The 15224-nt window shown below is 42.7% G+C and overlaps 1 protein-coding gene across 5 annotated transcripts in view; it reads right to left on the bottom strand.

Annotated features, from left to right (window-relative positions):
• Positions 1 to 2795, bottom strand: part of P4HA3 (prolyl 4-hydroxylase subunit alpha 3) — a 37274-nt gene extending 34479 nt beyond the window's left edge. For 2 of the 5 annotated variants that reach the window (XM_044752609.2, XM_044752610.2), the window contains exon 1: positions 2538 to 2794. In XM_044752609.2, coding sequence (XP_044608544.1) covers positions 2538 to 2737 — 200 coding nt within the window. In that variant the 5' untranslated portion in view covers positions 2738 to 2794. Of the gene's footprint in view, positions 1 to 2537 lie in introns of all 5 variants that reach the window. The other 3 variants (XM_070490718.1, XM_014842094.3, XM_014842096.3) reach the window with 3 other exon arrangements.
• Positions 2796 to 15224: the final 12429 nt, after the last annotated feature.

The raw sequence follows: 15224 nt of genomic DNA, 5'->3' as shown, positions 1-15224 counted from the left end.
TTTCACCAGCCAGTCTTCAAATAAACAAAAATCATAAAGAGCTAACATTTGTTGAGCAATTACTATATTCTAAGCACAATGATAAATACCTTTACATGGTATTCAGTCCTTCCAACAACGCTATGGGGGTAGGTACCAGCATTATCATCATTTTACAGATTGGGAAACCAATGCTTAAGGAGGTAGAGGAATTCGCCCAAGCTCAGAGCCATGGATTCAAACAGAGTTTGTTAAATTCCTGAATCCAGACTCTTAACCACTATGTACTCCAGCTGCTCATAAAACCTCAGCAGTTATGGGGCTTGGTCTGGGTCCTGGCATGTCAGATAATGTAAGCAGTAAGGACAGCACAGCACGCTGGAAAGAAACAATCAAAAGAACTGTGTCCTAGTCCTGGATTTGCTACCTACCAGATTTATAATCTTGGATAAGGTACTAAACTTTAGTTTCCTCATATTTTACATGATTTCTCATTTGTTTAAGAGGGTAAAACAAACCTATTTCAAACCATTGTGTGTGAGAGAGAATCAAATAAGATAAGGTTTGTGCAAGACCTCCCACTGTGATAAAGCTGTGACAATGACAATGGTGGTAAGACAGTAAAAGAGACCAGCATGAAGATGGGGGCCCCCGCCAGCCTCAATGCTGCAAGCTGTCGCTTCTGAGCCTGCTCCCTGAGGGCCTGGCACCGGGATTCTGAGCCACCCAAACAAAGAGATCAGGGGGAGGAGAACAAGCACATGGGTAGCAGGGAGCATGCTGGTATCTCAAAGCAGAGAGAAAAGAGGCTGTTCTATTTCCACTAATGAACTTGAACTCCAATGAATCCAGACTAAGGACAAAATTAAAACATTTCGCCCTGTAAACATGGGCCCACAAAACACTAAGCAACCATGCTACTCCAAAGAGTGACAAGAATTATTGAAATTATCATCATTTATTGTTACAATTAATACAGACTTAACAAACATTATGTGTGTGTGTGTGTGTGTGATCACACTATTTCAAACTAACAGTAAATTTAAACATGCATACAACTGCTTATATGCCAGCTACACACTTAAGAGCATGTACCAAACCACATCATGATTCAGTCACCACTGAAAAACAACATCTCCCACACACACCTCCACACACAAACTGATTCTCTTCTACGTGGGCTCGCTCACACAGCCACGGTGTCCCACACACCTTCCCACGTGCCCCAGAATCGGTATTACTATCACATCCACTCACTCACAGGCTTATAAGCAGTCCATTGTGAGACAGAGTCACATGATAGAAGTACAATATGAATATATGCAGACAGCAACATGGTTACTCCACAGTTTCTCACGCTGCGGGCTTCTCGATGTCCCAAGCACAGAAGACACAACACATATGTGTATATGATACACATGGCATCAGATACAGTCATTCATCTTTCCTAGGTTGACACTGACAGAGTCAACGCATGGTTATGGTGTTTTATCTCACAGTATGTAGCACTAGAGTTTGTTGATTGGATAGCAAAACAATATTGGCCGAGCATCTGCTTGTGTGTACTACACTCAGTATCCTCTAGCATCAAGGATAGTTTTACCCGGTGTTTTCTTGGTGACAAATACTTCCACACACATATAACATCTCAGTTATCGTTTAGTTAGTATTTAGAGAGTTCCTTCACAAGTAAAGAGAAGGGAGAGCTGAAAGCAAAGGAGGCAGTGGACATCTCTGATTACCAATCATGATGCTACAGACTACAAGCTCCTCGAGGGCACAGTTGGGTCTGGTTCACTATTTTATGCCGAGTGCCTAGAACAGTGCCCGGCTCACACTAGGCACTCAAACATATGCGTTGAATGAATTGATGAACATGAAGCATTATTCATAGAGTGACCTGTACAATTACTCGACACCTTTCACATGCAGAGTATGATATCCATAGCGTCGTCCTCATCCATCCAAATGACATGTAAATCTCCTACGTGGTCACAGAACATCACCTGACTCCTTATACAAAATACCAGTTCACTGGGTCACATGGTCAACACACATATGGCTACAGCATCACACAGTATTCTCTCCATCTCACTCCGGCAGTATGCCTGTGTCTCTGACACAGGACCTGGGGTCCACACAGCTGTACACAGTGCCTTGTGAGGTCCTCGGCTTCAGAGTCACTCCTCCACACTTTTCCACAGTGTATCAACTTCGCTGTGTGACGCTGACTCTGGAGTGCCATAGTGTGTGTGTGACAGAGTCTGAGGACCCACACTGTGTGACACCGCATCTCTGGGGTCATAATCAGTCTCAGCTTCCCCATCACCCCACGCCACAGTGTCTCGGGGTCCTACACAGGGTGACAATGGATCTGGGGAGGTCCCATTGGGCCACAGTGTCTCAGTCTCACGGTGTGACACGGGGTCTGAGGTCCCACACAGGACGACAATGAACCTCAGAGTCACCCCACCCCGTAGCACGGTGTCTCGGTCTCCCCCTCTGACTCGGTCTCCCCCATTCCGGCGTCCCCGCCGCTCCCGCCGCCGAGCCCTCACCTGGTCAGGTCCCGCAGGCGCGCCTCCTCCCCGCGCAGGTAGCGCCTCAGCAGCCCCAGCAGCCGGCGCTCGGGCGCCAGGGCGCGCGCCACGCTGGTCAGCGCCGAGAACGTGTCCCCGCGCGCCGCGGCCCCTGCCCGGTCCCCTGCCCGGAGCGCCAGCAGCGCCAGCAGCGCCGCCAGCCGCGCCGCGGGGCCCATGCCGGCGCTCGCGCGTCCCCTCGGCCCGTCCAGCCGGCCCGCCCCGCCGCTCCCGGCCCCGCCGCCTCGGCCCCGCCCCGCTGCCCGGCCCGCCCGGCCACCCCGCCTCGGCCCCCGCCCCCGACTCCTTCTCGGCGCTGACGCCTCCCCTCGCTCTGCATCTCCCACCTTCCTGCCCCTTCGCGCCTCCAACTGCGTGGGGGCTGCCTGCAACCTCACTGTCTGCCCGCCCCCCACTAAATCACAGCCCTGGGAAGATGTTTCCTCTGTGCCCACTTCACACCTGGGGAAACTGAGGCAGAGGTGGGTGAGCGATGAATTCACTGGTCTATGGCTGTACCACGCCATTGCCAAAATATTTACCCTCTTGGATCAGAGGGTGGAAATACAGAAACACCACTGGATTCTGATGGGGAAATGCGTAAATGATGCGTTTTAGTAATAGAGGTGTGGGCAAAGAGGGCCGAGAGAGCAGAGGGAGGAAAACACTTCACACGAATGCCTGACATCCGAGCTATCTTGAAGGATGAGTAGAATCTTGACCAGAGAGGGTCAAAGAAGGCCATAAGGGTCAGTGGGTGAAGAGGGTGAAGCCGTTAAGGTCAGTGCATGACAAATCTACAAGCTATAGAACCGAAAACTCTGGGCTCAGGGCCACTGCTCTATACTGTATACCTATGGTCTCTTAAGCAAACAAAAATATTGTTGTTATTATTATACTGTAGGCTACTTATTCTTTCCCCCTCTTTCCTAGGTAATGTTCATTCATTCATTCATTTAACAAATATTTATCACCTCTGTTACTGTTCTAAGGACACAGAGAAATAGCAGATCCAACCTTGAACTCACAAGGAGAAACAGATATGTGAACAAATAACCACAAAAAAGTGCTATCAGGGTAATTGAGGGTTGTGCAGTGAGCAATGGTGACACTGAGGAGGGAGCCCTCATCTCTGCATAGGTGGTGAAAAGGGCTTCACAGAGGCTTGTGCAGGTCCAAAAGGATGAAAAGGAATTGTCTGGAAGATGACAGGCAAGAGAGGGATGTGCTTTCCTGGCAGAAGTTACCATGTGTACCAAGTTTTGGAGATGGAAAACAGTTTGACTTCCAGAAATGATGAAAAGTTCCTTGTGGTTGGGACTCAGATCGTGAAGGGGCTTTGTATGTCATGCTCAGGAATTGAGCCTGTTCTCCGTGAAAATCCAGTGGAAGTTTGTAAGGTGCCACTCAGTCATGCGGTGAGCTAGAGGAAGGAACAAAGGCCCGGCTACTTAGGCCCAACGTGAGACGGCTCTGGCAGGAACACTAGCTCTATGCCTCCTGCCTCCTTGATCAAGGCTCCATCAAGCCTCTTGGACCTCTCCCTCTGCCCCTTCCTGCTGCCTCTCCCTTTCACAGATGTTGATCCCTAATGAATAACTTGCACCTAGACTCTCTCTCAGCATCTGTTTCTGGAGAACCCACTCTGGTAACATCAACATAATAAACATACACAACTAGTAAGTGTAGAACAGGGACCTGAACCTAGATAGCGTGGATCCAGATGCCCTGTTCTTAATCGCTACTCGAGGCAGATTTACCCTGAAGCTTTTGAAGCTTTAGCTTCAAGGCCTCTAGTTTGCACAAACCCTTCTCAAAGCCCTCAGGATTGGAGCATGGGGGAGCCTAGCAATGTGTTCACACTCTTGTATGTATTTGTTAAATTGGCAAAATTTTTAACCACAATTGGTTAAATTGTCTCATTCCACTCTGACACCCTCTCCATCACAGTTTCTCTCATAACACTTCTCCTTGTGGTAGGAATGTTGGAATGGCCATGGACCTGTGTTTGCAGCTGAGTAGTTGTCTTAGACCGCTTTCCGCCCGTAGAAGGTTGGGAGTTGTGGTAGGTAGAATAACGGCCCCCCGCCGATGCCCATGTCCTAATTCTCAAAACCTGTGACTATGTTGCCTTACATGGCATAAGGATTTTGCCGGTGTGATCAAGTTAAGGATCTTGAGGTGCCCCATTTATTTACATATTCATTTATTTATATCAGTATAGGCTCATGAGTTCTATTGAATGGATTGTAATTCATCACTTTGCCTATTTTGATGCTCGAATTGCCCTAGAGTTAGCCAATGGTAGCCCCTTCAATCTGGCTCCTGTGTCCTTTTGATATGTTCCCTTCATTCCTGGAGCACTTCCATATTTTGTTACTTGGAAGATATTCCAGGTCATCTTGTACTTTCCCTGCTCCAGTCCTGGAATCAAGCATTTCCCCTGGTTCCTTTTAGAGAAGAGTATTCAGAGACCAACATCTAGGCACTAGCTATGCTCACTGCAACTGGCTTGTGTCTCCTCCCAGGTCCTCTCAGCAGACAGAGCTAGGAAATTATATATAACTTTGTTAAATTTATTGCTAAGCATTTTTTCTCTTGTAAAAATTGAGATATAATTGACACACTATAACACCCACATTTTTAAAGTGTATATTCATTGGTTTTTAGTATATTCACAAAGTTGTGGAACTTTTCCAGAATATTTTCTTCAACCCAAAAAGAAACCATATACCCATTAGCGGTCATTCTCCATGCCCCTCCCCTGTGGCAACCTCCAATCTACTTTCCATCCATATGGATTTACCTATATGGGTGTTTCATATAAATGGTCTTGTTTTTGATGCTATTGTAAATGGAGTTGTTCTCTTAATTTCATTTTTAGATTGTTCATTGTTAGTATATAGAAATACAATTGATTTTTGTATGTTGATCTTGTATCCTGTAACCTTATTAAAATTGTTTGTTACGTCCAATAGTGTTTTTTGTGGATTCCTTATGATTTTATATATAAAGATCATAACATTGGAAAATAGAGATAGTTTACTTCTTCCATTCCAATCTGGATGCTTTTTAGTACTTTTTGTTGCCTAATTGCCTTGGCTAGAACCTCCAGTGTAATGTTGACTAGAAGTGACAAGAGAGGAAATCCTTGTCTTGTTCCAGATCTTGGAGGGAAATCTATCAGTCTTTCACCATTAAGTATGATGTTAGCTGTGGGTTTTTTGTTAATGTCTTAATTCATTTGAGGAAGTTCCCATCTGTTCTAGTTTGTTGAGTGTTTTTATTTGTGAAATATGTTTTCCGCATCTATTGAGATGATCATGTGGTTTTTATCCTTTATTCTCTTAATGTGATGTTTTACAGTGATTGATTCTTTTTGTTGAACCAACCTTACACTCCTAGGATAAACCTTGTTCATATGTCACTGGATTCAGTTTGCTAATATTTCATTGAGGATTTTTGCATCTGTATTACCAGGGGGTGTTGGTTTGTAGTTTTCTTGTAATGTCTTTGTCTGGTTTGACATCAGGATAATACTGAACTCAGAGAATGAGCTGGAAAGTGTTCCCTCTGTGTCTATATTTTGGAAGAATTTGTGAAGGATTGGAGTTAATTCTTCTTTAAACATTTGGTGGAATTCACCATTAAAGCCATTTAGGCCTGAGCTTTTCTTTGTAGGAAGTTTTTTTTTTTAATTTAATTTTTATTGAGTTAATGATAGCTTACAATCTTGTGAAATTTCAGTTGTGCATTATTGTCAGTCGTGTTGTAGGTGCACCACTTCACCCTTTGTGCCCACCCCCCCACCCCACCTTTCCCCTGGTAGCCACTAATCTGTTCTCTTTGTCTACGTTTTTAAATTCCTCATATGAGTGAAGTCATACAGAGATTGTCCTTCTCTATCTGGCTTATTTCACTTAACATAATTCTTCGTAGGAAGTTTTTTGGTTACTGATTCACAATCCCTTTAGCAATTATTTTAGAGCAAGTCTGCTAGCAATGAATCCTCTACGTTCTTTTATCTGAGAATGTCTTTATTTCAAATTTATTTCTGAAGTATATTTTCACTGGGTCAACAGTTCTTTCTTTTTCAGCACTTTAAAGATGTGCTGGCCTCCACGGTTTCCGATGAGAAATCCACAGTGTTCAAATCATTGTTCCTCTATGAGCAAAGCGTCATCTTTCTCTGCTTGGTTTCAAGAATTTTGTCTTTGTCTTCATTTTTCAGAGGTTTGATTTATGATGTGGGAATAAATTTTTTGGGGGGTGGTTTATCCTGTTTGGGGTTCTTCACTGAGCTTCTTGGATCTGTAGATTTATGTCTTTTGTCAAATCTTGGAAATATTCACATATTATTTCTTCAAATACTTCTTTATTAAAATCTTCTTCTGGAATTCTGATGACATAAATTAGGTACTGCCTCACAGCTCATTAGGCCCTGTTCGGTTTTTTTTCAATATTTTTCTCTGTTGTTCAGACTAGATAATTTCTATGGTGCTGTCTTCAAGTTCACACACTCTTTTCTCTGTCATGTCTGTTCGGCTATTGAGTCTATCAGTGATTTTTTTTTATTTTGGTGATTCTACTTTCAGTTCTAACATTTCTATTGCATTCCTCTTTATATCTTGTATTTCTTTGTTGATACTTTCTACCTTTCCATTCGTTTCAAGAGTGTTCATCCTTACTACTTGGAGCATTTTATAACAATCTTCAACAGTTTCAACATTTGTGTCATCTCTTCCTTGACATCTATTGACTTTCTTTTCTCATACTAATTGAGATTTTCCTGGTTCTTCATATGTTGAGTAATTTTGGATTAAATACTAGACATTTCGAATATTATAAGTGTCTAGATCTTAATTAAATCTTATGGAGAACAGTAATATTTTTGTTTTGGCACTCAATTGACCAAGTCAGATTTAGAAGTCCTGACCTGCCTCGTGTGGTTGTGGTTCCAATGTCAGTTCAGCTTTCAAAGCTTTTGCAGTGCTATTCAGATCTGTCCCAGCCATGCACCACCCAGTGGCCAGTCTTGGATCTGGACGGTGATCTATGCCATACCTCAGCGCTCAAGTGTATGGTATGCTATTTAGCATCAGATCCATGCTGAGCACGTATGCACAGCTCAGGGATGAAGCCAGGAATTATGGGGTTGCTCTCCTGAATTCCTCCCTCTCTGTGATCTCTCTGGTACTTTCCAGTCCTCTGAAGCTCCCCTTTTTGGTCTTTTGGCCAAAATCCTTGGGGTTCAGTTACTCTACTCTGTTGTATACTTCTCATAATTGCATGCATCTGGGGCCAAGTGGCAGGAGGACAGAGGGAGAAAAAAAAATCAGTGGGAGTTTCCCCTACTCTGTTGGGATTGTTGAAAGCAAAAATTACAGCATTGTGTGATAAAGTTGCAATGAATGTAGATATAATATGTAAGATAACTCAAACTTTTAGGTAGCCATAGGCCCTCACTACCACGACTGCCATTTGTGGCCACCACTGTGGATTGCCTGGAGTGAGAGTTGTAGGAGAACAGAGAACAAAAGACAGGTAAACATGGGATGTCCCCCCACCTCCATGTGAGGGGTCCTCTTTCTCTCTCCCTGAGCCAGAGTTAGAGGGCTTCTTCTGCAGCTTTCCCAGTCCTCACCCTGGGGCCCACTTCCGAGTTTGGGGCGATGGAGGATCAAAAAGGGAAAACTCACTGCCAGTTCAGTGGTGCTTCAAATTCTGGTCTTCTTCCCCAATCTACCTGCTATCATTTACTTTTCAGAGTCCTTACATGCCTGCTTCAGGCATTCTGTCCAGGTTTTATACTTCTTTCAAGAGCAAGACATCTTCCCACAACCAGAACTTCCTACACTTTAATATTTTGTTTTAATTCTGCATCAGAGAGGAATTTTTGAGGTCACTCTATGTAACGACAAGGTTCCAAGTTTAACTAAAAACAAACTAAAATTTTACTAAATTATATTACAAGTACAAATAATTATGTGACAATAGAATAAATATTTTCCAAGTACAGCTCAATCTGTGAAGACTCACTTTATATTCTTATTTGGTATTTAGCAAGGTTTTTTGTTTGTTTGTTTTTTGACCTGTATTACTAGACAATCTCTATTTCTGAATGTCAAAAACTAAAAAATGTATATTAGCTTTGAGGAAATGTCACTATTATTATTAGGCTTTTTAGCACAAAAATGAAAAGAAAATTGAAGTAGGAACAAAAAGTCTTGATGAAAAGATCAAGATTTTCAAATAAATATCAAGGCAAGAAAAGAGAAAGCTTTTCCAGAAATAATAATCACCATCAGCTTCGTCATGCCACTCTCTCCTGCTCACTCCATACCAGCCACACCAGCCTTTGGCCTTTTCATGTCCTGCTCCTGCCAAGCTCTTTCCTGATTCATGTGTAATTTCTGACTAACTCCTACTCATCCTTTGAGTCATTTCCTCAAGGACCTTTTATTTGTGGGCAGACTAGGTTCCAATCTCCATATTATTCAAAACATCCCCTGTATTTTTCCTTGGTAGCATTTATTACAATTATAATTCCTTATTTTTATAATTAATGGCTATCGACTCCACGAGATCATAAGTTTCATGTAGGCAGGACTGTGCCTGTCAATAGTACTGTTACCCACAAAGGGCACCATGTGCTCACCGTGAGACAAAAGTCAATTGTCAAGAGGCAAGATGGCGGCAGAGAAAGGGCATTTTATTACTGCCTGCTAGCAAGAGGGAAGATGGCCAACTAATGTCCAAAAGAACCCTCTTCAGGGGGGCACAGAATCTTGAAGCAGTTATATAGGCCAGCAGGTTATAGGGGAGGGGGTTAGGAATGTTGACCCTCTGGTGTTACAGACTGAGAGTTGCCACACCAGATCTTTCAGTTTTCATTGATGATGGCTATCAGCATAGACTGTCTGTTTGGGGGGTCATCACATTCCTAAGGAACTCAAAAGAATGAAGTTACCGTCTTATCACAGCTGGGAGGTATATGCACTATCAGGGGTCATAAAATCTACAGAGCAGGTGGATCTCCTGGAGGGTGCAAATCCAGCCGGGTTAGTTAGTTAGAGGTCATTCAAAGTTATGACATGATCTCTTTTCTACAATATGTCTTCCTACAATATGGCTTCCCTTATGTCAACCTTGTGTTGAGCTGTTTTCAGTACGTACTCAATTTTAAAAACAGAATAAATGGAGCAGAAAGAGCATTCAAAATAATCCCATCACTCAATCTCTTTATCAAGAGTCCTCTATGTGCCAGGCCTCTGCCAAATCTTTTATACTATTTATCTCATTTTTCCTCACAAGAAGCCTATGAGGTATGTATTGTTCTGCATTTTACAGTTGAGAAAACCGTACTTCATTGAGGTTAAGAGATTCAGGAGCAAGATGGTAAAGCCTGAAGATGAACCCAGGGTCTCCAACACTCAGTTGAGTGCTCTTTCTATGGCATCATTACTTCAGTTTGCTCATTATCAGTTCCTGGGTCAGCCTCCCTTACTGCATCCAAGGAAAATTCCTGGGGGACTCACTTCCACTCACTTCTTCTCAGTTTTCTCCTCCCTATTATGAAAGGATTAAACCAATAGATGGATGTTTCTAAAAGTGTGGTCCACAGTCCATCCGCATCAGAATCATGGGGGGAAGAGTGGATGTTTTTATGAAAAATTCAGTTTCCAGAGCCCCACTCAGAGTCATTGAACCAAAATGTAGGCAAGGGGGAGGCAAAGTCCAGGAATCTGCATTTTAACAGGCTCTTGAAGGGATTCTTAGGCACGTCTAAGTTGAGAGCACTTCACTAGGTGATTTCCAAGGTCCCCTCCAGCTTTGACAGTCTTTGCTTCTAAGACATTAAATTTGGAGGGCATGCCTTTGTACCTCTGTCGTCTTTTACAGAGCCTGGAACTCAATATATTTTTAGAGAATGAATACATTTGAATTGGGAAGACAGATCCAAGTCCCTGCTTAGGTATTTCCCAGCTGTGATTTTTTGGGAAAATTACTTTACCTCTTGATCCTAAGGTTATCTTGAAGATGGAAATAATAACAACAATCCATATTCTGGCTCCCAACAGTTGATGTAGAAGATAAATTAAATCATGTTTTTGAAAGCTCTTGTGATGATTGTAAGTTGAAGAACTACTACAGGTATGAAGTTGACACCAACAGGAGTTACTTCAGTCCTTCAAACTCACAGATGGCTCCGATATAGCTCTCTCGAGTGGACTTAATAGGGAGTTTATTAAAACACAAAACAGTAACCACTACCTTTGAAAATCATATTTCCATTCAAAGTAGGTAGGGTCTTTCCAAGGAAATACATGATTTGTTAGGAGACATCTGAGGCATTCCCATAGTGACCCCTGGTGGAACTTAGAAGTCAATTCAAATCCACCATCCTTGTCAGCCATTTGCTGTTTGCTGAGCACAGATTAATTTATCAATGTATGCATCTGTGCTCCACCTATACCAGGAGCTTTCTGTAGAGCTGCTTTTTGTCCCCAGAGCCTAGAATTCATTCCTTCAGGCATTCATTCAACCATTACTGAGCATCCATGGTGCCAGGTGCTGTGCTTGGCACCTAGAGATGCAGCAGTGGGGCCAGATGGCACCCTGCCCTCAGAGCCCTTAGAGTCAAGTAGTGGAGACTTACAAGTGAATAGCCAATATACAATATACGCCGTGTAGGAGCAGGTGCAGGGAACCATGGAAGCCACTTTCTTCGGCCAAAACCCAATGATCAGTTTTGAGAAAAAGCATAGGATATTGAGGGACAGATGGCAGAAATGAGGCATGAAGTGTAAACAGGAGCCAGATGATGAAGGACCTATTCCGTTAATAAGTTTGGTTTTATCCTGAGGTCAATGGGAAGCAACTGGACAGTTTTAAGCAGAGCAACGATGTGATTAGATTTGTTTTTTAAAGATTATTCTGACTACAGTGGGTACAACTGATCGCAAGAAGCCAGATCAGAGGTAGAAAGGCCAGTTAGGAAGCCACTGCGTAGTCCAGGTGAGAAAAGAACGTTAGGTTAGGAGGGGCACAAAGCGAGTTTAAAATGTATTGGTAAAATTCCATTTCTTTCTCTGAGTGGTAGGTACAAAAGTGTCTTATTCTTTATGTCTTACATTTACATTACACAAATTCTTTACTGTATATGAAATCATTCATTTAAAAGTATATAAAACTGACAGAAAAAGTACTATATATATTTTTTGTGTGTATATATATATATATGATCATCATATATAGCTATCATCAAGATATATATATATATATATATGTATGTCAAGCACATACCTATAAAGGTATGGAAGAGAAGAATGCACACCAAATTTATGATGAGAGTGGCCTCTGAGGAGATACAGCGATTGTAAAGATAGCCATGATCCTCACTCTGCTCTGCATCCACACCTTTTGCTGTGTGGTTTTTTATCTCCCTCCATCAAGAGGTGGAGGCAATTTCTCCTCCCCTTGAATCTGGGAAGGGCTTATTCCTTTCTTTAGCCAATAAAATGCAACAGAAGGGACAGTGTGCCAGTTCTGAGCCTAGGCCTCAAGAGGCCTTGCATGTTTTGTCCCTCTCTTTTGGAGCCCTGCCCATGCACCCATGTGAACAAGTCTGGGCTAGATGGATGGAATATGGGAGCCATAGGAGACAGAGCTTGGCCAACTCAGCTGAGGCCATCCCAAACTAACCAGCACCCAGTCAACTTGGCCGCTGACCTCCATCTGATAAGTGAACCCAGCAAAGACCAAAAGAACCAACCAGCCGACTTCAGTCCATATCGCAAAACTGCAAAACTGTGAGATAAATAAATAGTTGTTGTGTTAAGCATCTAAGTTTCAGGGTAGTTTGTTTTGCAGCAAAACTTGACTATTACAGAAATTGGTGTCCAAAAGTGAAATGATACCTTTACAAAACGCCAAAATTTATGGCACTGGCTTTGGGTTCAGGGATGGGTGGAGACTGGAAAAATGGCAAGCAAACAGTGAAGTCTGGAAAAATGATGAGGAAATTGTTACTGGAGGCTGGAAAAATGGTAATCTGTGTTTTATAGTGGCAAAGCAATTGACAAAACTGTTGCCTATGGTAACTTAGAAGATGGGGGAAAATACTCAAAACTTTTGTTTTGGCTATGAAAATCTCTCGGCAGAATGTTGGAAGTGTCAGTTGGGTGCTCCTAACTGTGTGTGATAACCTTAAAACAGGAAGAGAGGTATGAGTTAGAGAAAGAACTGGCCTGTTTGGGAAAAGTAATTTAGAGAGAACAGAGAGAGGTAGGACTTACCAGGTTAAAAAATAAAACTTTTTTCATAATGAGGTTTCCAAGCCAGCAAAAGGTTCTTACAGGAAAATACAGCCTGGTGATGTGAGGACATCAAAGCTGTAGCTCTAACACACTTTATGAAGACCTCTGAAATAATTTAAAGTGATGTCTAGTAGATATCCAGACCAAAAGACTTCTTGGAATCTTAAGAACAATATCCACAGAAGCTTAATTCCAAATAGCAGTAATAAAATTGAGAGAGATGGCCGAAACCAATTGTGAGTGCATCGTTTGGAGTATGGAGTAGACTATAATCACATACATAGAAAATCCACAAAATTTTTAAATGAGTTATACAAGTGAAAGTACCAACAGCCCGGACTAAAAGGGACTGAAATAATTCAAATTGCTACTCAGCTTCCAAGATAGGCCCTTTCTTCAGAAGTGGCCAAGGAGGGTGATGGACAAGGAAGGATGGTCCAGAGGCTGGAGCCCAACAGCACAGAGATCAATGAACTAGGGAGCCACTCCCAGGAAGTAGAACCTGGGCCTGAGCGAGGAATATTCCCTCAGCCAGGATAGGGATCCTGACCACCTTTGCTTAGCTGGAGTCCAGAATTGCTCTGTTTAGGATGACTGTGTGCCTCTTATGCTTCTCCTTTTTGAATGGAAACGTCTATTGAGTTTATCCTGCCTCTGTCTCATGTATACTAGATATGTGGGAGGCAAATAACTTGTCTTCTTAATTCACAGGTGTCAAGATCAGGAAGAACAATATTAATCAAGTCACATACAAACCTGATGTACATGATAAGATCCTAGACTCTGAGCCTGATGACATAATTGCAAGAGACTTTTGGGGGTCCAGGAATGGAGGTGAGCCTATTTTGTGGGAGGAATGTGACTAATTATGTCAGAAAGTGAACTGTGGTAGATTACAAAAATGGCCACAATCCTTTAATCCTCCCTGAATCCATACTCTTTGAGTTGCGACTTTGCAGCTCCCCTCATCAAAAGATGGAGACTATTTCTCCTCCTCTTAAATCTGAACTGGCCTTGTGACATTTTTGGCCAATGGAATGCAGCAGAGGCATGGTATGAGTTCCTGCTAGAAGACAAGGGACCACATGGACCAGAGATGAGCCATCCCAGCAGAGGCTATCCAGCTCCCAGACAACTTGGCAGTTGAACCTAGCCAAAACCAGAAGAACAACTCAGCTGAGCTCAGCACAACTTCTTGACTTGCAGAACTGTGAGCTATATAAATACTTGTTGTTTTAAACCATGAAGTCCTTGGGGTAGATTGTCAGCAAAAGCTAACCGATTAAAAGTAATCTAACCAACATAGGAGTCAAGGCAGGGAATTGGATTAGTTAGTGGTTTAAAAGGAAAGGAAAATACATGAGACAAATGAGAAAGAGTATTGACATTTGTTGTTCCAGGTGGTGGGTACGTGGGTGTTTGTTTTATCTTTCTAATTTTATTTATTTTAAAGTTTTTATCAGAAAAGATTAGATTAAATTGTAACTGTAAATTTAAAATAAACGAGTAAATTTTGAAATTCCAAAAAGCTAAGCCTCTCACTTCTCTGCATACTCTCATTAGGTGATCACACTCACTTCCATGGCTTTAAATATGTTGAATTTTCAACTTTAGATTGCTAGCTTGGACCTCTCTTCTGAGCTCCAGACTCATATTTCCGATTGCCTACTTGTCATCTACACTTGGATGTCTCTCAAGTGTCTCAAATATAACGTGTTCAAAATTGATCCTTTCATCTTTCCTTCTGTGGTAGCCAGTCTCCAAGATGGCCCCCATGATGCCTATCTCCTGTGTAGTCCCTCCTGCACTGTATCAGGATTGATCTGTGTGACCATAGAATTTTGCAGAAATGACAGTGTGTGACTTCCAGGGCTAAGTCATAGAAGACACTGTGGCTTGTGCCTTGCTCTCTCTTTGAAACACACACTCTGGAGGAAGCCAGCTGCTTTGTCATGAGGACACTCAAGCAACCCTATGGAGAGGTTCATGTGGTGAGGAACTGAGGCCTCTTGCCAACAGCCAAGTGAGTGAACTCTCTGGGAAGCTGATCCTCCAGCCCCAATCAAACCTTCAGATGACTGCAGCTGCAGCTGACATCTTGATTGCAATCCCATGGAGATGTTGAACCAGCACCACCAAGTAAACAACACCCATATTCCTAATCCATAGAAAGAGCTGGAGCTTCCAAGTTTACATATGTGGCTGTTGGCAAGAGGCCTCAGTTCCTCACCACATGAGCCTCTCCATTGGGCTGCTCATGACATAATAGCTGGCTTCACCCAGAGCAAACGACCTGAGAAAGAGTGACCAAGATGGAAGTCACAGTGTCTTTTATAACTGAATCTTG

The sequence above is a fragment of the Equus asinus genome, chromosome 20, assembly GCF_041296235.1.
Source record: "Equus asinus isolate D_3611 breed Donkey chromosome 20, EquAss-T2T_v2, whole genome shotgun sequence".
NCBI lineage: Eukaryota > Metazoa > Chordata > Mammalia > Perissodactyla > Equidae > Equus > Equus asinus.
This window is presented reverse-complemented; position numbering and strand designations above follow the sequence as displayed.